Source organism: Podarcis cretensis (assembly GCF_951804945.1).
Source record: "Podarcis cretensis genome assembly, chromosome: 11".
NCBI classification, from domain to species: Eukaryota; Metazoa; Chordata; class Lepidosauria; order Squamata; family Lacertidae; genus Podarcis; species Podarcis cretensis.
The window spans coordinates 18,394,226-18,421,108 of NC_137180.1; the positions used below are offsets into that span (position 1 = coordinate 18,394,226).

General features: G+C 40.4%; 1 protein-coding gene across 5 annotated transcripts in view; it reads right to left on the reverse strand.

Moving 5' to 3' along the window:
- The window catches only part of PRDM6 (PR/SET domain 6), a 106,502-nt gene that overhangs the window by 11,079 nt on the left and 68,540 nt on the right, over nucleotides 1–26,883 (reverse strand). For 3 of the 5 annotated variants that reach the window (XM_079995580.1, XM_079995577.1, XM_079995578.1), the window contains exons 4-7: nucleotides 24,996–25,123; nucleotides 19,509–19,633; nucleotides 12,315–12,657; nucleotides 6,789–6,827 (exon numbers count right to left, since the gene is read on the reverse strand). In XM_079995580.1, the coding sequence (XP_079851706.1) occupies nucleotides 6,789–6,827; nucleotides 12,315–12,657; nucleotides 19,509–19,633; nucleotides 24,996–25,123 (635 nt within the window). The remainder of the gene's footprint in view (nucleotides 1–6,788; nucleotides 6,828–12,314; nucleotides 12,658–19,508; nucleotides 19,634–24,995; nucleotides 25,124–26,883) is intronic. The other 2 variants (XM_079995581.1, XM_079995579.1) reach the window with 1 other exon arrangement.

Genomic DNA, 26,883 nt, shown 5'->3' on the forward strand with positions numbered 1-26,883 from the left:
GGCTGGTAAAATGGACAATTAAGCCACTGACCATCTGTGAGTTTGTTCAGTAGTGTGATATTAAAGTTTTATTGCAATCACTGGATTGCACTGTTTTAGTATTGATGACTTAGCTGCCTTAAGTATCTGAAGATGTAGATTAGACAGTTCAAAACAAATGAAAGTTCTCATCTTCCTGTAACGTAGGTTTCCCCTCTAGTTCTCCTGTGCTGACTTGCTTTCCCCCTGCCCATGTGAATTACTGCTTACACTGCTATATGAGTTCGTAAGACCTTGGATCTGTATTGATAACTCTGGAGTATCTATACAGATCTGAAGATCCCGAGAGCTTTGTCGTTCTCCTCCTGAGGAGGAGCATATGCTAAACTTATATACTTCTCTGCAATGTACATCCATAGCATTATTTTTTTAAAAAAGACTGGATTGCTTGCACAGTAGAAGTATTGTGTATATATATTTAATAATAAATAAAAACACTGTGTTCTCCATTTGATCTTTCACTCTATTCAAGCAGATGTGGGAAACCTGCCATATACAGCTGCCGACAAAGCATTGCCCTGTGAACCAAAAATATTCTACCAGACTCACAATGGGGATTCTTCATTGCACACGTAGAGCATGTTCCAAGGCCTTGAATGAATTGGGGGAACCTCAGTTTAACACAGAGCTCAAAGCATGCAGAGTTTGGGACCACATAGTTCCCATACAATGTGAGCACATGTGAAATCCTATACCTCAAAGGCACACACTAATAATTACTCTATAACTACTGTCATTACTGTGGGACAAGAGGGATATGCTTTTCAGCTTTATTCTTCGTTCAAAGGAATTGTTCACTTAAGCAGAAATCATTCATCAAACTGACATGAAAATTCTGGCAATGATAAAACAAAGATGAATAAGGATAGTTTCTTCTCAAAATATTCTTAAGAATTAAATTATTTTAGTCAAAAACAATACACTGAGATGTGCTGTAATCATGACCAATTGATTTTCTAAGAGTGAGTGGGATCATTAACATTTATTAGCCCCTGGTTATCTATTTTAACAGCTCCCACAACAAACAAATAAGACACTAAATAAAACCAATTAATCTCTTTAAAAAAAAAAGACAGGTCAACATGATTAATTTTTTATTCGGCAAAATCATGCTGTTCTTTGTTTGCAAATAGTTACCAAACTGAAATACGTGGAACAAAATACGAACAAATAATTAAAAACTACAATGAAAATGGCAAATACAACCCTTTCCAATGCATCATTTTAAAAGTAGAAGAAATGCACAGTTGCCTTTTCCTGCAGTAGTACTTATGTTGTGGTAATAATTGTGATGATAATAATCAAAGTAGTATTTTCTTATCATTCAAACTGTAATTCGTTTTGGTAAAAATATGCATGTCATTTATAGTTTGCAGTGGTCTGCGGAATGCAGTTGCATGAATGTCATGGGCATCTACTTCCAAGAGCTTGTTACATTAGGGGTGATGAGCAAGCAGTCGCACCATCTTCAAATTGGACAAAATAAAATAGTACAGGCGGCGACCATTTTCCTTGTGTCCAATTGATGTGTGAGTCCTTTGGGGCCTGAAAGAGGGCCTGACGAAGCAGGAGTGTAACAAGGTGGGCTTATGCATGTTCTGCCGACATGCAGGGGGGTCAGGAATGGAACCCCTGTGCAAAATGTTTACTACCTGTAATTATAAAGAGTAATTTCACCTCTTCCCATTGTTAGGAACAGCCTGATTCTAGGATTTCATCTCAAAATAATTTTCAAACTTGTAGAAGCCTCCAGGATGGAGGGCGGGGGGAATGACTAACCAAGGTCCTGGATTTGTGTCCCCACATGGGGACACAAAGCGAGCAGAGGCTTTTGGAGCATGCATCATCACAACTATAGCACTTTGCAGACTGTGCATAGGGAATGGAGCCAATAGGAGGCTTTTGTTGGTTCTCCAGGAGGTGGTGGACCAGGCACATTAGAGGCTTCAGTCTGCTCCAGTCCCAGGGCTTAAACATGGGCTACCCCTTGACCACCTCATCAGTTCAGTGGTTTCTTCAGGCAGCTCAATGGAAGGTCTTGCCCTAACCAAACTTAAGCTCTGCAACCAAATAAAATTGTGGCCTTTGTGTAAAGCTGTATCAGACTGAGCCATTATTGCTCCTGGACCTAATGGCATCACTGCGAGTGAGCCCACAGACGCAGACATGAAGCAATCATACTTAATGATGCAGAAATATTGCGGAATGATCTGACGTTTGAGGACAACATAGGAAATTTCTTAAAATTGGGAGAGCTTTGACCACAGTAGTTCAGGCACTGGTGACCCCAAGAATGGATTACTGCAATATATTCCAGGTGGGGCTTCCTTGCACTTGTCCCGGAAGCTGCCATTGGGGCAGAATGATGTAGCATGGTTGCTAACAGGAGTAACACCTCTGCTCAGAGGTCTGCACTGGTTTACTACCGGGCCAAGTTCAAGTTGTTATTATTAGTATATAAATTATACTAATAATATAGTATAATCAAACAGCTTGGAACCAGTTTAGTAGCAAGACTGCATTACCCCATATGTGCCCACGCAACCGCTTCAATCTGTGGAACATGTGCCACATAACACCATTTTGCATTTGCAAGAGATCAGTGTGGCAGTACCTACACTATGGGACTCTGCTATCGACATTAGGAAGGCACTCTTTTCAGAACCTGCATAAAACATTTCTGTTCAGGGAAGCCTATTCAGACGTAAAAGTTCCACGTGTTTTGTTTCTTTCTAGCGACACTTGATTTTAATTGTCCTTTGAATATTTTTGAGTGTTTTTTTAATAATTGTAATGTTTTGTCTTGAATTTTTGTAAACCACTTAGAGGTGTGTTTTTTTTACAAACAAGCAGTTTATACATTTTGCTCAATAAAAGTAATGAATAAATAAGTATACTTTTCTACACAGGGCTAGTAGATACAATGGGGCTAAATCTCAGGTACATGGGCACAGCAATCTTGAAGTCTTTTCTTGGTGCCCATAAAGCATCTGAGCACTCGCCCTCCTTGGTCATGACATGGTGAGGGTAATTACCTTTCTCTCTCTAAAAAAATACATAGAGCTGAAGAAGAAAATACGAAGTGTGACACTTTCCCCCATTTTGTCTCCCACCTCTGTGTGCTTTTTCTAAGGCTCAGATCAGTTCCATGGGATGACATTTATCCAGATCTCTTGGAAAAATGAAGTTTGTGCATGTGCACTTTTTCTCTACTCCTGTTCTGTGTGTGTATCAATTGAAAGAGCTGGTGGTGCCTGCAGCATTTATTCAAAAATTCAAATTATGCTTATGAGCCTAAAGTAAATGGCAACCCCTCCACTGATGTGTAATGATGATGCAAATTGCCTTTATGGCATCAGAAAAAGGAATGCCTGTTGCAGGTCTTTTGTGAGTTGGTACCTTATAGGGTTTATGCATGGCAGTTGTTCCCAATTAGCAGGGGGGGGGGGGTTATTAAAGTTTTTTTCTGCTAAAATAAAAACAGTTAAATGGGGAAAGGTACATATATCTGTTGTCTCCACTTCCAGTTCATATTCCTTTTCGGTTTGACTGCATTTAAAAAGGTAAAGGGACCCCTGTCCAGTTGTGGCCAACTCTGGGGTTGCGGCGCTCATCTCGCTTTATTGGCCGAGGGAGCTTCTGGGTCATGTGGCCAGCATAACTAAGACGCTTCTGGCGAACCAGAGCAGCGCACGGAAACACCGTTTACCTTCCCGCCGGAGCGGTACCTATTTATCTACTTGCACTTTGACGTGCTTTCGAACTGTTAGGTTGGCAGGAGCAGGGACCGAACAACAGGAGCTCACCCAGTCACGGGGATTCGAACCACTGCCCTTCTGATCGGCAAGTCCTAGGCTCTGTGGTTTAACCCACAGCGCCACCCGCGCCCCTGCATTTAGTCAACTGCATTTAGTGAGAGACATTTTTGTCATAGACATCTTGCATTTGGGGGAAAGGGAGGGGGAGAGATGGGGTGTGGTTCTTTTGTTCTACTGCCTGTTATTAGTGATGGGGTTTGTGTCAGCATCCTGTGGGTAGGTCGTGTATGTATTTATTTCTTTATATTGATGAAGTGAGAGGTTAGGGGATCCTGGGCTTGGTTGGTTGCATTCTGTTGATTGCAGTGTGGCTTGTTTGTTTGGGGGGGGGTAGATTGTTGGGTCAGGTATGGGGGGGTAGGTCATTGTCTTGTTGTGCAGTGTATGTGATAAAGGGGAACCGTACTGGGGTGAAGGTGTCCTCGTGCTAGTTTGAGTTTGTTGGTTAACTTCTCTAGTAGTGCGGTTTCCCATACATTTTGGTACCAGTGGTCTATGTTCATTCCTGATAGGTCCTTCCACTGTCTAGTTACGATATTTCTAGCTGCTGCAAGTAAGTGACTCATGAGTTCTTTGTCGTGTGTGTGTGTGTGTGTGTGTGTGTGTGTGTGTGTGTGTTTTTTATCCTGGAAGATATTTAATAGGGCTAGTCTGAAACCTAATTACTACAGGGAAGCTGGAGTCAAAACCAGACTGCTAGCACACAGTGAGTAGAGATTGGAGAAGAAGAGACAGAACATAGCAAATGTTTCAAGAAGTGCCACTAAGCAGATGCATGAGCAAGCAAGAGGCATGTAAACGTTTCTTGTAATAGCTGGAGACAATCTGAGGAAGTATATAGAGCTCAAAAATCCCGAAGTACAAGACATAGTGTTGATTCCAAGGCCTAACATGACTCACATAAAAACCGTCCCTTGTAGAAATTGTGTCAAGTGCTAAATATGTGGCAGATGTTTTCTTTCTGCTTCTGTCTGTCTTGTCTCTCACACACCACACACCAACCATCATACAATATGCCAGGGCGGGCAGAAAATAGATGGGGATTCAGTGGTAGATCTCTGGGTGGTTTGAAGTAGACGGGCAGGGATTTCTGGCTCTCAGTTTTTAAACAATGGCATCAATTATGCCACTTCATCTAAATTATACTGTTGAAATGAAGTGAGGGAGAGGGCTCCCCAGAAGTAGATTTTTGTGTGGAAGGAACGTGAACTTAATTTCGTTCTGGTACTCAGAACCAATTTCTGGGCTCAAAATTGTTTAATTCCAAGTGCATGACATCTTTTGTAACCTGAATCCAGTTGGTGGATCTCAGGGTTCTAGTAAGAACAAAGTAGATCCGCAAACTTGAAATCTGCCAGTTTTCACAATTATGTTGGTATAATTGCGTTGTGACAGTAAATTATTATTGGAGGCCCCATGCAACCATCTGAAGAAGAACAGAGGTCGAAACACATGGGAATCAGTAACAAATATATACTGTACACCTCAGGATATCCTACTTCCTTTCCCCTGCAATTAGTGCCTTCCTACTTTTTGTTTCCTGTACAATCAGTACAATTCAGAGAAAGATAAGAGTGCCTAATGCTTTTCAATTCCTACTTAGTTAATCACTTAAATCCCATGAAGCTTGATCTTCTTTCTCTGGTTTGTGCCCAAGTGGGTTAATTTAAGGTCAACAGATGAAGGAATGGCCATGAAACAGATTTCTGTGGTGGCACATGGCAGAATTTAAGGTGTTGGACATTTAACATTAATTCATTCAGAATTGGAGCCGGTTGTCTGAAACGAGGATTGTACCGGGATGTTGGTTGAACATGTATAATAAGTACTTATATAGCACTTTTTGAATGTTCTAAATATTGGAACATTTAAAGTACGTCATATATACTGGCATAGTAAGGTAACTTCATTTTATTAACCCTCTACTGCAGATGGGACCACCTAGTGAGTTCATGGCAGAGATAAGATTTAAGGCAGGGACCTTATTCACTCACAGCTACATTAGCTGTAATCTATCCTACGCTCCATTGAACCCAATGCAATTAATGCAGCCTACACATTATTTAGATATAGAACACAGATGTTGTATTTACTTAAGTGATTTCGTAGGTCTCTTAAGCTTAGTCACTCATGCTAGTATCACAACAGAAATGTAAGCATCTGTAAATACTGCTAAAAGATACAAACACTGCAAAATCGCATGAGTCTTGAAGACACCATTTTAAAACTACTTGATTTATGATGAGTAGCAAATTGAACTACAAAACAATCTGCAAACTACTGAAAATTTTTATGCAATAATAATTTGTTGCATACAGCTTGCTGTTTTGATTTGGTTTCAATATTCCAGAGTTATTGTATAAACAGAGAGAAAACAAATCTCGATACAATACTTCCCTAAAAGCTATTTTTTGGTATGTTGTGTGATGTGAATATTTATGATTAAATGTTTGCAGGTTATAAATTAGATCGAGGAAGATTGAAGTGTTTTAAGAAAAGCAGAGATTTAAGCAAGCCAATATACCAATAAAAAGTCCCAAACTACTAAATAACTGCTTAAACTGCACATCAAATCACTATTTCTACATCTATATATAGCATGGAAATAGAAAGATTAAGCACTGATTAACATATATTCTGGGTATGCTCTCATGTGCTGTGTCTACCACCTCACAACATCTTATGCACATGACTATTTACAACTAAGCTAAAAATGAAAGGAAAAAAAACTGCATATGAAACTGTCAGGGGAAATATTCATGAAACCCAAAACACATACTATTTATTAAACATTGCATACTGCACATGACATTTAAGGAAAGAAAGAAAAATAAATGTAAACAAATTGTCCTTTATGAGAATTGGCTTTGAGTTAAAAAATAATGAAATAGTTTTTTAAATGCTTCACTGTGATTGAAGGCTTCCGCTTACCCCTTTCTGGAGCCCCCCAAATGGGATTGTTGGGAATTTCTGCAGCAGAAAAACAGAAGAGAAAAGGGATTTCTGACTCCTGGATCAAGGAATAGTGGGTCAATTTGTAAATGGCTGGGCAAAAAACAAGCAAACAAAAAAGTCTTGGAACATCCTTTGGCCAATTAATTTTGGATGAGTTATAGTCATCCTTTGATTGTTTCCAGGAGGAACATGAAATGATTTAACAAACAAAAAAATCACATTGAAGGGTAAGAGGAAATGTAACCTAAATGGTCAAAAGTGTTTTTTAAAAACCCTAATTAATTTCAAATTCAAACAAAATGTGCATACAAACCTGGATGTACTCAATTCCTAATCCAGGTGGATTAATATCTAATATTAGTGTCACTGGCTGACTCTTTTATATTGTATTAAATATTACTGCCATGGCTTTAATTAAAATACTAAACATTATTACCCTGAAAAAACCTAATGCTATGCAACTCTTGGATACACTGCTGTACATATTTCAAATTATGAAAAAATGAACAAGGACTTTTGACCATGCTCTGCTGTTGTATAATACCATTTCATGCAATCAAATTTATGCAGGGACTTCACAGTTTATTGCACACAACAGATTATATGTGTTGCTTCAGCATAGTGGATTGCACTCTAGGATTGTGTACAATTCTCTCCTTGGTCTTCAAAAGGCAAAGTAATCTTAGATAATTTCTTAAAAGACATTTCAAAGAAGGGGAAACCACTGGGGTGATATCAGTTAGTTATAACCACTTAAATAAAGGAACTTTATGACCAATATTGCATATCATCCTTGGGCAATAGATTAATAAGATTTATAAACAAAATAGATGCCTTTTAGGTTAAATGGGAGCAAACAATCCAAAATAGTTGTATAAAGTATAAGTTTTAAAAGGTGAATAGTTCTTTTTGTACGTTGCATCTATCTGTGCACTTTTGAATACAGAAAATAGGCAATAGTCAGTGGAGGATTTCTATGATTATATATCCTTGCTTCCTGAGTGAGTGCCAAACATCTGCAAACCCAATTCCCAAAATTTTGCACTGGGTGAACTGTCTACGTACAGGGTGAGTCTTTTAAAAGAGACCCCATGGAACATGTGTACTCTGTATCCACGGGGCCTGTATAATTTTAATACAAGCCCTGGATGCTTTCATAAAGGCACAAGTAGGAATGGGCAAATCTGTCAATTTTGGTTTCAATCAGTTTGTAATTTTTCAAATCTTTGGTTCAGTTTTCCACAATTCTGAATCAGTGTCCTTTTTTAAAAAGTCTTAATGAAAATGAATCAGTATTTTACTGATATACACATTGCTTAATACACATATTTATACAAACAATTCTCCCTAATATAATGCATATTCGTTATTTTCACTAATATGTGCCTTTATGCATACTTACCCTTAGTGTATGCATTTTTGTAAACATTATTTAGTTGAAGAATGCATCAAAAGTTTGGAGAAGAGTGAATTCTGAAAGATGGCTGTGTTCCTATTTGCACAGTGTTTGGGGAAATGTGAATTAGGTAGAGATGCCTTTAAAAGCTGACTAAATCAAATTTCTCTTCCATCTCCCCAAGTTACTCAAATTGATTCTTTATTCAACTCTAGATGCAGTAGTCACTTACAATATTCTTAAGTCAGTGCAACTAAGTGAATTGCATAGACAAAAGCAACCAAGGCTTGTACTAATAGGGATCAGATACCTTTGCCCATGAATCTTCACTACTGCTACCACAATAGAAGAGGAAAAGACACAACCTGTTCTTTCTCTGTAATAAGTCATGGCAGTAGTGATGCTGGTGAATAGGAATTACTGGGCACTGGGTAGGGGGTCAAGACTTTATATTGATTATAAATCTATGCTAGTGTTTAAGACTCTGCCTAAGGCTATTGATAATGGGATGCCATTTTTGTTGTCAGAGAAGTCACCAAGAACCACATTTAACTCCCGAGTAGTAGAGATAGCAGCCATGTTTCTCTGGGCTTTGGCAACGGTCTCATAGTGCCACTGAGAGTTGATCACATCATCGGTATACACCATGTCTATATGAACATGGATCATTCCACAGGTGTTGACTCAGGCCTTGTGACCTACCATAGAGGAGAAACTGTCAAACCGCCCCAAAATCTAGTTTCAGTTCCATGGCTCCAGAAGCCCCAAATTTAGAACAGAAGCAGCAGCCCTATTAAAAATCTACTACATGTCCTTCGCCATAAGAGACTTCGCATAAAAAGCAAAGATCTTCCTAGTAATCCAGGAAAGATGCTTTATTTATGTGCTCAAGACTAACTCAATCAAAAAATGCATACAGTACAGTGTATAGTCATGAACTTATGAACATGACATATCACGAAAGGGAGGTGGCTAAGATCCTGTTTTTTCCCCAAGCAGCATGAGAGAAAAATACTACCTATATTCCTTCTTTCTATGTAGAAGTAGTATGGGACCTAAGACTCAGCTACATCCTACTTGTTCCCTTTTCCCAAGAGACCAGCATTGTGATAATTACAAAGGCAATGGTAATGAGGCACTCAGAAAGAGAGGAGTTCAAGGTTCTGTTTCCAGATACAACACAGTATGCTGTTTTACCAAGTCAGACTACTGGATTATCTAGATCAATACTGTCTACACTCAGCTGTTCTCTTAATGACATCAGGTGGGCACAGCAAGAAACACACGTGCATGAGGAACACTGATCTGGAAGCACCCCCAAAAAAGCTTTCCTAGCACCATTATGTTGGGGGGCGGAGGCATCTAACTGAAAGAAGGCACAACCTCTCTACAACAGATAGCGTAGCCCTATTTAAGGCTAAGGGAAATTTTGCAGGGCACATCCTTCCACTTGATCACAGATGATACACACTATCATGACCCTGAAAAATGCAGAGTTGTGAGTGTGACATAACGACCTGCTGCTAAGAATTCTGCTTTCTTATAATGTTCACACAATTCAGATTTTTCAGACGCTCCATTTCCCTACCTACTATATGTTCCATTTTATTTTTGGCGAATGGAAGGACTTTGAACTTTCATTTGAAACCTCGCCCACATACCTAGAGCACCAGCCAGTGCTTCAAAATGGCATCTACATTGGAGGGGTCAGAAATAGAATATAAATAGCTGTGCCAGATTGCAGCTAATGCCAGTGAACTATGAGAATCACAGAGTTTCCTCATTCCTTCCTATGAATGAGAGCAGGAGGGTAAGATGTTCAGTATGTGTGGAGTTCCCCATGTACACAAACAAAATTGTTCCTCCACAGAAGAAGAACTTTTGTACATGTGTCACTTCAGATTATGCCCAACACAATGATTAATCTGTGCTATGTCAAGGCTAGATAATTTGGTTCGAAATGTTTTTTTTTTTTTTTAATTAAGTAGATCTTTCTAATTCAGATTCAGTCAGAAAACCAAGCCTTGTTTTTCACCCTCAGGCTTTTGTTTATTGTTGCCTGAATGCCCAGGTTCATGAGTCACAGCACTAATGGGGCTCTTGTGATTAAGATCCTATAAATGTTTGGAGAACTTTGAGAGCTTGCATTTTATTGGCACATTTATCGGTGAGAATGCTGTTACAAGTTTTTGCCATGAAAAAATAGGAAGCACTATTGTACATTTTAAATTCTAGTATGAGAGCAGTAAACAACAATGGAACCTGCTAGCTACCAACATTAACCCCAAAGGATGAGAAATACATATGACATCATTTCATCTTTTAAAACCTTACTATCTTTCATCTTTGGAAATTTTGTGGATTCCTTTAGATGTGTTCTAGCATTTTGAATCTTTCAGTGCAGTGAGATTGCATCCAACTTGTAGTGTGCTGTCAAAGTTAATAATGCTTAGAGCCACTGAAATCAGTTGACTTAAGTTAGCCATTACTAATCTGTCACATAGATTTCAATGGGTCTACTCTGCAACCCCATTCATTTCAACTAATCTTATACAGCAGGGATGAACAAAAAGTAGTTTGGGATCTACTCGTGGATCTCTGGGTGATCTGCAAGGGTTTCTAACTCCCATCTGTAAAGCTTCTCCCCTGCCCCGTGCTAAAACAATAAGAGACTGGGGGTGGGGAGGGATGCTTGGCAGAAAAACATTTTCATGCAAAAATCTAGTCCTGGTTAAGAGCTTAGTTCTGATGCTGATTACTGATATGAATTACCAGTTCTGGTAGTGGTTACCAAATCTAGAGCTGAGCATGTGTTCAGAAGCACCCCAGTCCTTAATTTTTAGTGTAAGTCTGCATGGCTCAACCACTATTTTCCACCTGGCCTTGGCTGAAGGAGCTCGGGGTTTTAGTAAAAAATGAAATAGACCTGCTAATCTAAAATCTGCCCCACCACTGTGATACAAGACCAACATGAAATTTGCATTGAAATGTACTGAGGATGCAGAGTGATGAAAGTGGGTTACATGTTTTCCACAGTTCCCGAAATGTTGTAGTAGAGCTCTGAGTTTATCTGTGAACATGGATGAAGAGTTTTGGCACAAGTCTTATGTCTTCCAGAGCTCCATTCTAGTCCATTAATGTCCGCTTTCATCACTGAGATCCTGCAGCAGCAATACTTCGTGGATTGCAGCCTGAATGATTATTCCGGGAGTGTTAGTTGTTTTATTAAAGCATCTCTTTGCTGCTAAAGGAAAAGACAAAAACAGAAGCAGTCTTTTTATTGAATTAATCTGATTTTTGTCTTTTGTGCTGCCAGCTATCAAGATTGTCAAATAAACCAGATTTGATTTATAAATAATAGTTCCATTATCTCTACTGGGGCACTGGTCAGAGTACCTGAAATTTTAATTCACTTGTTCAGCTAAATTTCATCCTCAGTTCATGGCCATAAAATTCTGTATTGACAAACTTTCAAACCAACTTTGACTCTGAGGTATCTAGTCAACATTTTTCTTCTGTGTGGATATTAGTTTATTGAATAAGTGGCATCTGTTTTCCTCCACATCACTGGTGGGGTAGGTATTTCCTTTTGACAGCTTTGCACGATTTATGGCTTTGCATGCTCCGAAGAAAAATAGTACTAAGCAAAAAATTCCAATTCATTACCTCTTAGTACTTAATTAAGTTCATACACATTGCACACTATAGGTGAACCCTGAGATGACTATGACAGCTGCTGAGCAGCAAGTTATATTATCTTTCAGAGACAGAATGACTTTTAATTATCTTGACCTCTTTTTTCCATCTGTGATATCCATACATTTCCCTTCTACTTTGTTCCCCCTAACAGATGTACCAAGCCAAGATTATATTCTTGGTCATTTTCTCTTATCTCTGTGTTTAGGTACCCCGTGTTTTTATCCAAATAATAAAGCCAAGCTATGTCCACCATTATCTATGTGTTTTGTACAGCAGCAGATGAATTGCATTGTGCAGGTTCCTCCTAATAATGCTCTGGTGGTGGAAAGGGTAACAGCCTGATAAAGCAAAAAGAAATGGATCTTACTATCAGAAGATAAAAGAAATAAAGAGTGCCCATGTTTTACCTGTCAGGGTTCTGTGTGCACACATGCATCTGTAAGAGGATCCGTTGGGTGAAAGTCTTAAAGCATTGCCCACATTTCCAAAGATGCCAGTCACTGAACTCTGAATTTAGTTGGCTTGTTGATGTAGGGCTCGCAAGGACTCGCTGGTTTTTTACACTGATCTGGTTAAATCCTGATTCGATAGAGCCTGATTTATCCAGAAGAGAGAAATTCCTGTTACACGGAGTCTGTGGAAACACAATGGACCGCTGTGGAGTGGCAGAGGGTAGTTTGCTACTTTTGTTAAATGGCTGCACGGTATCTTGTCTTGACATGGCTTCCATTACAGTTGAAGGGACATTCACTAAGAGAAGAGGGTGGGGGAAGAGAAAGTTTTTCTTATAACAAAGTATTCAGAGATAGGGAAAAAACCAAAACAATTTGAGTTAACATTAAAGAAATATGCCATCTGCCTTCCGCCTACTGACTAGAGCAAGTGTTTATTACTAAAGATGCACATTAAATGGGCCAACCTAGTACAGTGGTACCTTGGTTCTCAAACTTAATCCATTCCGGAAGTCTGTTCCAAAACCAAAGTGTTCCAAAACCAAGGCACACTTTCCATAGAAAGTAATGCAAACTGGATTAATCCGTTCCAGACTTTTAAAAACAACCCCTAAAACAGCAATTTAACATGAATTTTACTATCTAACGAGACTATTGATCCATAAAATGAAAGCAATAAACAATGTACTGCAGTCACACAATCAATCAAACAGTAGCTGGACTGGGTTCCACAAACAAAAAAACCACAAAAATAGCAAAAACAGACAGACCTCAGTGTAACACTCAAAACGGAGCATGTCTGGCTTCCGAAAAACATTCGCAAGCCAGAACACTTATTTCCAGGTTTGCAGTGTTTGGGTTCCAAGTTGTTTGAGTACCAAGGTGTTTGAGATCCAAGGTATCACTGTAATGATCTCAGGCCTGGTCTACTCATGCAGCTGAATGAGGTGACATAATTCTAAGGTGTAGAATGTGCTGTACTTCCTGACAGCAGACGGGAGATTCAATTTTGTATTGCTAGAAAAAGAAGCAAGTAGTAGGTACACGAGGGTTTTTCAGACTGGGACCACAGCAGGGGCAAAGGGTTAAAGGTCCCTCCATTTCGAAGCAGTCCCAGTCCAGATCAGGTTTATTTCATGACTGCTGTTAAAGAAATATTCACTCAGGTAACAATTGTGTAAATAATGTGATGTCCAGTTTGGCCCTAAGATCATTAAAATTTGGCTTAAAGGAAAAGTTACTTTGAAGGGGGAAACCCCTTACATCCTTCATTATTTCTTCTTTTGCAATTTTATATTCTCTATAATTTATCCCATACAAAATGCTATTGCACTTAGTTTCACATCTGAGCAATGTACTAAATAAGGAATAGAGAACAGTGAATAGCATCAATGATTTCTCAGGAGTCAGAGATAGTCTCCAGTTTTACAGCTGTTTGCTGCTGTTCTTAGAGTTGTCATTTTTTAATTGCCATATATTAGGGGTGCGCAACCACTTTTTGCTATGGCCAAATAACAATTTGGGGTAATTTTACTATTCCCTGAACCACAGTGTCAATAAATCCTGTCAAGTTGGATCATAGACACCACAAAGCCTTGTGTTGCTCTGTCACTGTTTTTTCTGTGTGTCTCTATGTTTCTCTATTCCAGGCTTTGCAAGAAGTGAGGCTACTTGCAGCTCATTGAAGAGCTCTGGTTAAATAATAATAATAATAATAATAATAATAATAATAATAATAATTTGTTAGGGCAGAGCAGGGAAGGGTTTCTTTTCCAAAAATCAAAACACTTATTTGTTTTTTAAAAATTGTCCACTGCTCTGCCTGGAAGTGGGGGGCGGGTGGGCGGGAATCTTCAGCACTTCTCAGGCAGCATTAAGGACAGCCTCATTTGGTCATGCCTATCTGGATGATATCACCTGCCAGCATAACAAGGCCAGTGTGAAGCTGCAAATATGTAAAGAAAATGTACAAGCAAGAACACATATTGACTATGTCTTAATTATTTTAATTATTTAGGAAAGGAAGAACAGGAGACAAAACCCCTGCTTCTCCCCTGCTTCAAAATATGAAATTAACATGGATTTTGGAGTTTTAGTTGGCCTGATGAAGGTAACAATGGATTCTGGAGGTAAATTAATTTCTTTTAGTTCCCCCACAAAACCCTGTTTGTCAACAATTTGGCAGGCTTAATCTGCTCTGTGCCTTCAAATGTAATCTGTCAAAAGGGGGGGAAGTGATATAAAATCAGTTCCTGTAAAATAGTATCAATGTTCTTTTCACACTTCCTTAGCCAGAACATAGGTGGCAACCTGTCCTATATGTACATAGAGCTGTGTATACATGAAGGAGCGTCTCCACCCCCATGGTTCAGCCCGGACACTGAGGTCCAGCTCCAAGGGCCTTCTGGCGGTTCTCTCCTTCTGAGAAGTGAAGTTACAGGGAACCATGCAGAGGGCCTTCTTGGAAGTTGCACCCACACTGTGGAACACCCTCCCTTCAGATGTCAAAGAGTGAAACCATTATATGACCTTTCGTAGACAGCTGAAGCCAAGACAGTTTCAGGAAGCTTTTATTATTTGATGTTCTGTTTTGTCCCTTTATATTTTGTTGGAAGCTGCACAGAGTGGCTGGGGCAACCCAGTCGTATGGGCAAGGAACAAGAAATAAGTTGTTGTTGTTGTTGTTTTGTTATAGCTTGCCCTTCCATTAAGAATACATCACTGCATTGCATGTTTCAGTCGCTTGTGCTCAGGCTTAGTTAAGGGCTGAGTTACAGCAGGGCATGGCTACTAATAATCTTAAGAGTTATGCATGGAAGCCTGATCCAACAGCAGGGAGCTAGCCCTGACACAGGGAGCTTAGAGCTTCAGCTCCTGGACACAAATATATTTGGATCAGGTCTTAAACTTTGAATCAATTTACAGGTCATATCCAAAACATCCATGAGCTGAATAGGAAGGCAATTTTTGGTGATTCCCCTTGCCACCTGTAGTCCTCCATTTCCCCCTTAATTCTGCTCCAGAGTGTCACCCAATCCTACAGAGCAATTTGGGGCAGGGGAGCTATAGGAGGCAGAAGGAATAATTGAAAATTGGTATTGTCCCTGGTCTAGTTATGGATGCATACTGTCAGCAGACAGACACCACCCAATATGGCACACAATGGCCACTTACCTAGTCAGAAGGTGGGCAGCGATGCCAGCCCTCCCCCCCAGAGGGCAAAATGACTTCACCATGGTGGCCAGTCACAATCCTGAAGTTCAAATTTGTCCTATCGGGGGCAAGCCGAGGGGTGGAGCCTGAGAGAATCCACAGGGCATCCTTATCGCATAGGTGCAGCCACATCAGCCTTTGAATGGGGTCTCAGGCCAGAACTTACAAAGGCATTAGGCAGGTGGCACTCAGAATCATACAAAGGGTACATTTGCCCTGGATAACCTTCACTTAATCTTTCCATGTAACTCCTCTCTTTCAGGTACCCCTTCCAAGAATGCCTGGATTTGTGGGCACTGAGCAAAAGTCTACGCAAGGGCAATGACTTGGGGTGCACAGCTGGGTCTCCAGGCCAGGGCCAAGATGACATGGGTGGGCCAGTGTGGCATGTGCTGGGATGCTCTCATCCCTAAGCTAGAGCATGAAATAGCAAGATGCAGCTCCCCTGATGTGTTGGTCCTGCAGTGGGGTAAAATGATCCAACCACCTGGAAGAGTGTCAACATTATCCTAGTCTTTGACGTAAAGAGACTACACAAAAAGTCTCCAATAATCACCATCATTGTAGGTCGAAGCTCCTAAAACGTGAGCAGTGGCTGTATGTATGGAAGGACCAGCCTGCGTTAATCATGTCCTCTGGAAGATAAGCGTTGTGAAGCAATGGAACACCATGGTGACCATGTTATCCTACACCCAGCAATGAAGTTTTTGACAGTATGAACTTTTAGAGGCCTGATGGTGTACATTTGACGCCTGCTGGAAAGGAATGCTGGTTGAGTGATGTGGCAGAGGATTGGTTGCAGCTGTAGGTGTGTTTGGTGGCAAGATGGCAAAAATTGGTCAACAGATTAAGGCATTGGTTGAAATTCTTAGTCCAATTCTGGATGCGGTGAAGTGGTCTATCACCCCAGCTTCAAGCAGGTCTGTTCACAGAAGGGCTGGGCGGTACTCTGATTTATTGTCTAAAACCAGTATGGCATTCACATTGCAATACTAGTTTCATACTTTTTGAGGTAGCAGTGCATCATGGCTCCTCAGCTGCCGCGATGTATCAGCAGCTCAAATTGCCTTTGCCTGAGCGGGTGGGCTGCAACTTTCCTCTTGGGGCAGTTGGTTGCTCCAGGAGGAAACACACAGCCTGCCTACTTGGGCAAAGCCAGGCAGGCACCTTTGAGGTAGAGCTGGGCAATGTTGGGTTTTCAACACTGTGGTTTAGAATCATAGAATCATAGAGTTGGAAGAGACCACAAGGGCCATTGAGTCCAACCCCCTGCCAAGCAGGAAACACCATCAGAGCACTCCTGACATATGGTTGTCAAGCCTCTGCTTAAAGACCTCCAAAGAAGGAGACTCCACCACACTCCTTGGCAGCAAATTCCACTGTCGAACAGCTCTTACTGTCAGGAAGTTCTTCCTAAAGTTTAGGTGGAATCTTCTTTCTTGTAGTTTGGATCCATTGCTCCGTGTCCGCTTCTCTGGAGCAGCAGAAAACAACCTTTCTCCCTCCTCTATGTGACATCCTTTTATATATTTGAACATGGCTATCATATCACCCCTTAACCTCCTCTTCTCCAGGCTAAACATGCCCAGCTCCCTTAGCCGTTCCTCATAAGGCATCGTTTCCAGGCCTTTGACCATTTTGGTTGCCCTCCTCTGGACACGTTCCAGTTTGTCAGTGTCCTTCTTGAACTGTGGTTTGGTGATAAACCATGATGTTGAAAGAACTGCATTGGCCCCAACCGGCAAGGCACAGTGAAACTGCCTCAGCTCTCATGACAGGAGCTGAGGCACATTCACCCCAGCGCATCATGGGCTGCGGCCAATGCAGCTGCCCCCAGCCTGCTGCTCAGCTGGGGGACAGAAAGGCTCCTGCCCCAGCTAAGCGAGTCCTAAGGTCCCTGCGGCTTGCAAATTCAGGAGCCTGTGACAAGGCTATGCTGGGAGCAGGAGGGCTCTGCTCCCCCCTCCCAGCGGTGCTTGCCCTGGTGTCCCTGCCGCCGGCATGGAAGGCTGGTGAGCTACCTTACCTGCTTCCTCCCCACTCCCCAAAGATGGACCAGGCAGCAGTAGCCAAGTACACAGAGGCTCTCGGGCTCCTGCATTTGACTGCCTTAACCTGTGTGGGCATGTTGCAAAGCCACCCTGTGCCTTGCAGAGAGGGGCTGCTGACGAGCGTTGGGTCCCAGCTGCCTTCCACCGGAAGAGTCGGCTCCTAAGCCAGCCCACCCTCCCAAACAAAGGCAGCCAGGCAGTAGCCAAGCAAGGCTGCCTTCACCGGAGCCCACGCCTCGCCGCTGGCTCATGGGAGCTCCTTTGAACTCAATGGAGAAGTGTAACAGAACCCGCACCTCCCAGCTGAGCAGTCCCGTTCCCACTCCTGATCCTACCTCTGTGTAAGCAGGAGTGGGGTCAGGGCTCTCTCAACTGGGGAGGGGGAGCACTTTAACAGAACCCCCACCCTCACTACTGGTGGGTCGGGGGCTCCATAAACTGCTTGGCTGAGGCAAGGGCAGCAGCTCGCAGTATGAGGGCAGAGTGCGATGGCGGTCTCATCAGTGGTATATCACAGGTGAAACTGCCCCCACTCCCGAGCTTGTTTCGCCCTCAACCTGCTGGGCACTGGAGGTAGAGGGACTCAAGCGGTGGGAGTTTCACCGGCAATGTACCGCTGAGTGAAACTGTCATCATGGTCTGCCCCTCATACCGCTCCTGGGTGATACATTGATCTATCACCCAGCCTACTTTGAGGGCACCCCAATGCCTCATCAGAGCCTCCTTGAACCGCTCAGCTGGGGTGAAGTCCCTTCCCCCCAGCTGAGCACAAGCCATTGGGGCTCGCACACTTCCTCCACTAAGGCAGGGAGGAAGAAATAGCCAAGATACATTCCAAACATCATAATATATCAGCATATTGTGGTATTTAGATGCTGGTATATCGCCCAGCCGTAGTTCAGAGGTTACCCCGTTAGAGGGGTCTAAGTAGATGTCTCTGTCCAGAAGCCAAGCATGGGGCAGATGGGCAGCTTAGTGAGGACCACCTTAGTAGACCTGCATCTTGAATGGTGCTCCATCTCAGGCATGACCATCAGCCCATCTGGAGGCTGAAAATGGATATATACCCAATGCGTGAGTCAAAGCCAACCTGTATCTGAAAGCAATAAAAGTTGTAGCCAATTTTAATCCCACAACATTGTGCTGTCTGTTTTGTTTTGCACCTGTTGCTGCCTGGGTTTCACCCTCTGAGGGGCAGAGGCACTACAGGTGGGTCCATAAACAGTTTCAAAATTTAAAAAAAAAAATTCTCTGTGAATTACCTAATCATATGGTGGAGGTTTAAAGATGCTGACAGTGATAACTCTACATGAAATACAGGGGGGAAGTAATATATTTTGATGTTATATGGAGGGTGAAGTATGTGTCATACTGCAGTTAGCATGCTTTGGACCAAGACATAAATTCTGCACGCTCTGCTGATCACTGCTCTCAACAAAGGCATGGAAAACTGGTGACGGTTAACAACCTTCATTGTGCTCTGGACTCAAGGACTCTGCTTGATGTGGATTATCCCTCATAACATGGTTCCAAAAGATTTTCATAAAACATTTTTCTGTAGCCACTTTAATTGTTTTGTCTGTTATTTCAATCTACAGACTACCGGTACTTTTCCATGTTTCAGTTTTCAGAGCAGTGCCATTTTGAGTAACAGCCCAAGCTTCATTCCTGGATTCTATGTTTAGTTCAATTCTGTCCCTACCAAGTTCAAGAGTTTTTTCTTAGTGTCTTAAAATGGATCTCTAAATTGGTAAAATTCACAATAATTTAATGCAAACGGAGTGTTCACGGATTGAAATCTGAACATATTTTAAGGAGAACAAAGAACTAATTGTAGTAACAAACTGTGAAACCAACGTATACAGAGATGAAGTAAGATACTTACAGTTTTCATCTTGTGCAATGCACTGTAACGGGATTCCAAAGAAAGATGTGTAGCTGTCATTATACCAGACCAACAACTCTGTGCCCCTGGGAATGTCCATGCAAGCTCTGTAGAATATATTTGACCTGGTCATAACAAGCAAAGGGAGAAAGAATGAATGGTTGGGCAATAATTCTTCAGGATCATCCACTCATCAGTGAAAGAGAGAGAAAAGCCTAGTGAAAGCTGCCCTCCATACAGATCCTAGTGGTTCTAGCAGAGCTGGCCCCTTCTATACCCCACTTACTATCTCAAGATTGCTTAAGGAAGAACTAACTTGTCCTGAGGGGAAGAAGAGAAAAGGCACAAGCCGTTTTAACTGTAGCTAGGAGTATGAAAAGAGCTGGTATAAGCAGCTAGCCTGTGACAAGCGTGGAAGGTAACTACTATAAATCATTTTTTAAAAACCCTAATATATACGTATTAATGGTATTTGTATTTATTTTTACATAGACAGAGGTTGCCCTGGTTTGTTTTTGTCAGAAGACAATGCAGAAATACAATGAATAAATGGACAGATGGATGAAAGTATTCTAAGTGGCGCCCATGTAAAGCAGAATAACAAAGTACATTGTATTTCAAAGCAAAAGTCATCTGAACTCTGAATATATAGATGAATACAAATATATAATTTTGGCATAGCATCCTTAAAATATGCTTGCAGAGAAAATGATTGCCATGACGGAAAAATGAAAATGAAATGTTTAAATGCATGGGGGACTTTGGGGTTCTGGTACTAAAACCAACACCAACACCCCTAAAAAACAACCCCAAATCTAAAGTAGATCCCACAAGCCTGAAGTCTACTTCTGGCATAGACAAGCTAGTTTTCTTTGTTCCTAACACAGTAAACAAATGATTTAGATCTAAAATAAAAATGTTACTAATAACCTTGACATTTCTTCACACTGCTTTTATCCTAGAACAGAAATACATTTCTCAAAGCTTTAGCTAACCTCTGCTGAATATGAACGTGCATTTCTATAGAAAATGGAAGTCCACTCTAGGAATGTTTCCTCAAAGCAAGCTCCAAAGTGGAGCTTACTTCAATAACTTTCTTTTCTGTAAGTATGCATAGGATTGCATCCTTTGTGATATTTGTGGTTACTGTGAATTTTTATGAAACTTTTAAGTTTGAAAGGTGGTATATAACTTTAATAAATTAATATGCAGATACACTGGGTCAGGCTTTCTCCTTGGTGACGCCCCAGCTTTGGAGTTCCTTCTGCCCCAAAATTCAACAGGCATCTATGTTGACGTTATTTTTAGATAAGTGTTTGGAAACTGTGAATGATTTTATTACGGCTGACTGTTTTACTGCTGGTTTATATACCCTGTTTTTTTATTGGCATTTATTGTTCTTTATTGAAGATTTACTGTCCCATGCCCTAAGATCTTTGGATGAAAGGTGGTATAGAAATATTGTAAATAAAAGAATGAAAGAACATATCTCTCCCCACCCAACCCCCAGAGTATGAATAGGGGAAGCATAGCTATTTCATAAGAATCACAAATATTGGATGAACATAAATGACAACCAACTAAGTCCAAAGAAGAATTTTGCTTTTGATACACCTTCGTGAAAAATAATAGACACGATGCAAGTACATGCAGTACAATACTATCTATATTTACTAAGAAGAAATTCCCACTGATTTCAGTGGGGCTTACTCCTGGGTATATTTCCCTAGCATTACCACCTAATGTCTGTACTTGACTTAGGCATGGCTCACCACTAAAACCATGGTTGTAGTAACAGTTACCTATTCACCAGTAAATCCATATTTCTGTTTAGCTAACATCTTAAAATGGAGCTGAGATTCAAAATTTGTTTAAGCAGATACATAAAAATCAGTTAACAATTATATGAAACCCCACATGCTGGTAAAACCAATGTGAGACCAGGCTTTTAGGAGACAAAATAATAAAAACAAAAATAACTGTGGAGTGGCTGTGGCTGAAGCCAGTTATAGTAAAGTAAAACATACTTATATGAGATGGATAGTAATTCAATAAATACAAGACAAGCTTTCCATTCTGGCTGAAATATTGCCTACCAGAATTATACAGTCATTGTAGTAAGAAATGACAATTTTTTACATTATCTTGTGTAAAGTGTGGAGACATAAATGGACTTTTAAAAAAGTTGAATCTCCACTGGTTTCTGCAATGAAGAATTGCTACAAATATTAGCCTGAAGTTTGAGATAAAAGTGTGCAGGGTTGGTAGGCCTTAAATTTAGCCTCTCTATAAAGAATTGGCTGTAGCGGTGCAATTTGTTTCTTGTATAACACTGCCGACATAAGGAGAATCCTTAACCACATTTTTCATGGCAGTGAGATATGCACTTGTCAACATATTTTGTCACCGCAAAGTGGCTCTTGGCAACAGGATCATAAAGATCAATAAAAAAGTGCAGATTCTCAATATTTTACAAGCAGCTGCAAAAATTTCATTTATCTTGTTATTTTCCTCGCTTACTGCCACCCTGTCTCAGGAGGGCACTGCTGGCTAAGCATAATGCTTTTTCCCAACGTTCTATGAATATCTGACAAAAACTCCTGCCTCCGTCTCTTTCCTGCCCTCTCTCCCTACCCCGCCATCTATTTCCACCCAAGCTGTACATTTTATTAATTCTTTCCACCATTACATAAAAATCAAAATCAGGACAGTGCTATAAATCACCCGCATCTCCTGACTTAAAATAAAAATAAAAATGAGTCTACTTTGTACTTCACCCTTGTAACTTTTCATCTCTCTGTTTGGCTTCACCTAACATAAACATAGCAGCCCAGCAAATGAATGTGCTAAAACCCAATGACACACTTTGCCGCTGAAAGAGCTGAACTGTTTTCAAGCAATGGGTGGTCTCTAAGGCTTGGAGTAGGCCAAAAAAGGGGGGGGGGGAGTGTAAGCATACACGATTCCTTACAAGCATATAGAGCTTCCAAAACTTGCAGAAATCTCTGCATGCTGAAGTACATCAAAGGGATTTTTCCTCTTTCGGATAATATTTCCTTTGCTGACATGTATTTAGTATTGTGGTTGGATGACTCATAAAGATAGCTTTGTGGCGTCCCAACGCAGTTGAAGCAGAACACATGCCAACAAACATTATTGTCAGCTTCAAAATAAAAACAAAACGTTCAGCTAAGGGTCAATCAATCAAAAGTGCTTTGAAGAAAATTCCATTTATATATTACAAATCATAACAGAATGAATTTGAAACAGCTGACTTTCAGTGAGGAAGACGTCCATGCACAATAAAAAAATTAAGACGGTTTTTCAGTGTCCAACTTTTCTATTTTCTTACACTTGGACGTGGTCCCTGGTGATAGATGCCAATTGTTTTTTTAATTCTGTTTTTGTAGTTCATTTTTAAAAGATCTAAAGTAATCGAAAACAGATCAACAGAGGGAACTCTAAGGAACAGCTCCATCATGAAAGGAGAATTGTAAAATCCACTTAATATTGACAGATGTGTAATGACTTTCTCATGGTCTCATTTTGCTTGAGATTTTAATCTGCATGTATGCAAATATGCACACACATAGTGATCCAGTGATTTGCTGCAGACATAGTGGTGTAAATGGATGTAAATACCTCCCTTGTCCTCAAGGGCTGTCAGTGGTTCCTTCAATGGAAAGGACAACTTTACACATGCATCCTTTTTGGTAGCAGAAGTGTCACATGGATGAGCATATACAGGCCTCGTGGATAAACATATACAGGCCTTCAAATCTGCATCAGGGCAAAATCTAAGTATGAATACTTTACATAAATGCTCATGACATAAAAAAAAACATTGACTACTAGTCAAAGTGTTCTTTATGATCTCAGAAGCAATTCTTTGATTTACCAATTTAATACTGTTTTGCTGACATTCAGAACAATTGTTGTTGACTTCTTTTAAAAATATAAGTCTCTGTTGTTGCACTTGGATTAGTGACACAAATTGACAAGTGTTTCCCCCCATCTTTGAACTGCTTTTGTCTATTTTGATGGTTAACCCAAAGAAATAGAATTTGATGATTATCTAGTTATGAAAATGGGGGTATAATACAAAAACTACGTTCCCCCCTTTTTTATATATGTGATTTTTTAAAATAAAAAATAACACAAAAAAGATTAAAGCTTGAGGTTATTTTTTAAAAGAATAAGCTAATGTAGTAGTTTCCAAGTTGGCCATTCCTTCATACTGCTAAGAAGTCCAGTAGGGCCAAACAGTTATTTATCATTGAGAGCCCCTATATATATGCAGCACATTTAATAAGCAGCTTTGACTGTAAATGTGAGCTCATAGTCACCTTATATATCCCAAATCAACTTCTCATGTTGGTTCCTTAGCTGACTATAGACTCTGGTCTTCTTTGCAGGCAGGTGCTATCCCACAAAATATCTGATTATCTGTGGATAAAGTTGACTGCTCCAATATTTTCAGACCAAAGTGGTAGTAACATTTGAAAGATGAATAAGCAGCATGCACTGTTTTTGGAAAACTGTGCTTTTGGCTTACCTTTTCAAGGTAAACATTGGCAGCCGGGTGAGTGGTACTATGCCTTTAAAAGCTGTACAGAAGGGACATATATTGCAGGTATCAGTCCTCCAACATCCACAGCACTCAGGAGTGGATGTCAGTTTGCAATAATACAGCTCAGCAACACATGTGTCTCAGAAGTCACACGTGTTGTTTTCTTGCCACTTCACTATATTCATTTTGAGAAAGCAAGTAGGAAGAGCATACTGTATTATGTGAAGCCAGTTAGCTGATGGCAAGGAGTTACTCTTACAAAGGACTATAAAAGGGAATGAGACACATTTTGGGGGTACAAATAGTTTAGTAAGGATTAGCCATGATAGCTAAATGCTAGCTCCAGTTTCTGAGAGAGTTAGTGAGGAGCAAATCAGTTGCCTTCAGGCTTATGAGCTTCCTAGAAATATATGGTGGGCCACAGTGGTAAACAGGAAGTTAGATTAAATGAACTTTAGGTCATTTTATGTTGTTATGCTCGTGGCTTAAATGTGAATTCCTCTGTCTAAATAAGACCAGGCCAGACCTTTTTATGTAAAGCGGACAATGGACATATGCCAGAGATATACCAAAAGAAGAAATTTATTGCAGGGGTACTGTTCTGCAAAATGGAACCAGCAGAAGACTTTGCACAACTTAGCAGAAGTACCCATTTTGAAATGCTGTACAAACCCTTGTGGTTGTAGATATTGTAATGTGTTCTACAAACAGAAGCGCATCACTGGGATTCAGTTGCCTATTCTCACAAAACCATCTTGTGCTACATCAGTTAAAGCCCTCCCATTTTCAAAGGGCACATTTAGATCCAGCCCAGTAAGTTCAGCTCCTTACAGTTTTCTAAAACACATTTCTTTGGCAATGTTTTTATCACAGCAAAATAAACAGATATTCGGAGAATAAACTGAAACACACTTTACCTGTACTGGACTACGGTTAAGTTCTGCTCCCCACAGTGCCTTGCACATCGAATATACCTCATCCAGCTTGACTTACTGGGTTCCCCACCATCAATAAAGTGCTGTAGTGTCCCATCTTGGTCATATATCTGTAAAAGAGGTCAGAAGGTCAAGTAGTTAGAATGAATCATCAGCAATCATTTTCACTGCTTTGCCAGTGTGTCTGTGCGCCTGTTCCAGAAATTTATAGCAATGAGATTTCACAGCTTATTGATGCTTTTAGAAACTCAAACGGAACAAAGAACAAAATATTTTTAGTGATGGAAGTTTATCATGTCTCTCTTATCAGGCCAATCTTTTCTATATTTAACAGACTGTTGGTATATCAAAGAGGTAACCATGTTTCCCAAAGAATATTTAACCTACTTTGACAGACCAGCCTTAAATAATGAACTGTGAGATAAACAAACATCAAGAAATCTGGATGCAAGAACTGCAGTGGAACGGCTGGACAAGCATCAACATTCTCTAAGCAAGTATTCTTCTGTTGTTGTTGTTGTTGCACCAAAACCTCTCACTGACCAAATATTTCCCAAAAAAGTTATTTGCATAATGTTAATGGGAAAGGAATGTAAGGAACAACCATGCTGGGAGAAATGTTTGCCATTTTGTACAGAATTGCAAACCTAATTGAACATGTAAATAAAACGGACAACTTAAAAATTGAATGTCAATCTATGCAGGAAATGCTGAATACTATACTATACTGGGTTTTCAGCCCGACTATCTGGTGGCAAAGATACTCATCCAAGGATCATTCTGTAGAAATGAACTTGACAAAAGGAGTGCTCACTGGAAGGACAGATCGTGAAGCTGAGGCTCCAATACTTTGGCCACCTCATGAGAAGAGAAGACTCCCTGGAAAAGACCCTGATGTTGGGAAAGATGGAGGGCACAAGGAGAAGGGGACGGCAGAGGACGAGATGGTTGGACAGTGTTCTCGAAGCTACCAGCATGAGTTTGACCAAACTGCGGGAGGCAGTGGAAGACAGAGGTGCCTGGCGTGCTCTGGTCCATGGGGTCGCGAAGAGTCGGACACGACTAAACGACTAAACAACAACATACCTCTGTGATGGAGTAAGCATTACTAACATAGGAAGTTGTCTTATACCAAACCAGTCCATTAGTCTATCTACACATGAACCGGCATCAGCTTTCCAGAGTTTCAGGCAAAAGTCTTTTTTACTTCTATCTAGAGAACCCAGAGATTAAAGCTGGGATTTTCTGCATGCAAAACATGTGATATTACACTGAAACCATGTTCCCAAGATTGTGGTGTGTGGGGAGCAAATCCATACTTCTAAGTTAATTATAATGAATGAAAAACAACTATTTTTAGATCCTTCAACTGTACAGGGGTTTCTTTATTTTTCTTCAAATGAAGAATGAAAGGTCTATTTAACAGTAAGTGTACTTTTTAAAATATGACATTCTTTATGAGGATAAGAGAACCACAGTTTAAAGGTTACTATATTTTTAACTAACACCTTTTCTTTTGAGCCTTGCTCTTTTACCAAGGTCAAAGAATCAAATCTTTATGCGGGTTGTGAATGTTTAATACTTTCTTTTTGTGACTCTCATGATTATTTCATGTGCTTTTGGTTCTCTAGGGAATTAGAAACAGAAGAGCTAAACAAAAAAACAAAACCAAAGTATTCTTTAGGGCTCATTGTTCCAGTTTGGAAAAAGCTGAAAATGCACTTATCCCTTAAATATCCCTTAAATCAGAGAAAGTAAAGCTCCCCAACCTGTTCAGAACTGACCACACCATGCCTGTTCATTGAAAAGCTACTTGTGGTGCCTTTGGGTCAACAGTTAACTCAAAAAGCAATGGTGAAGCCCCCTGATA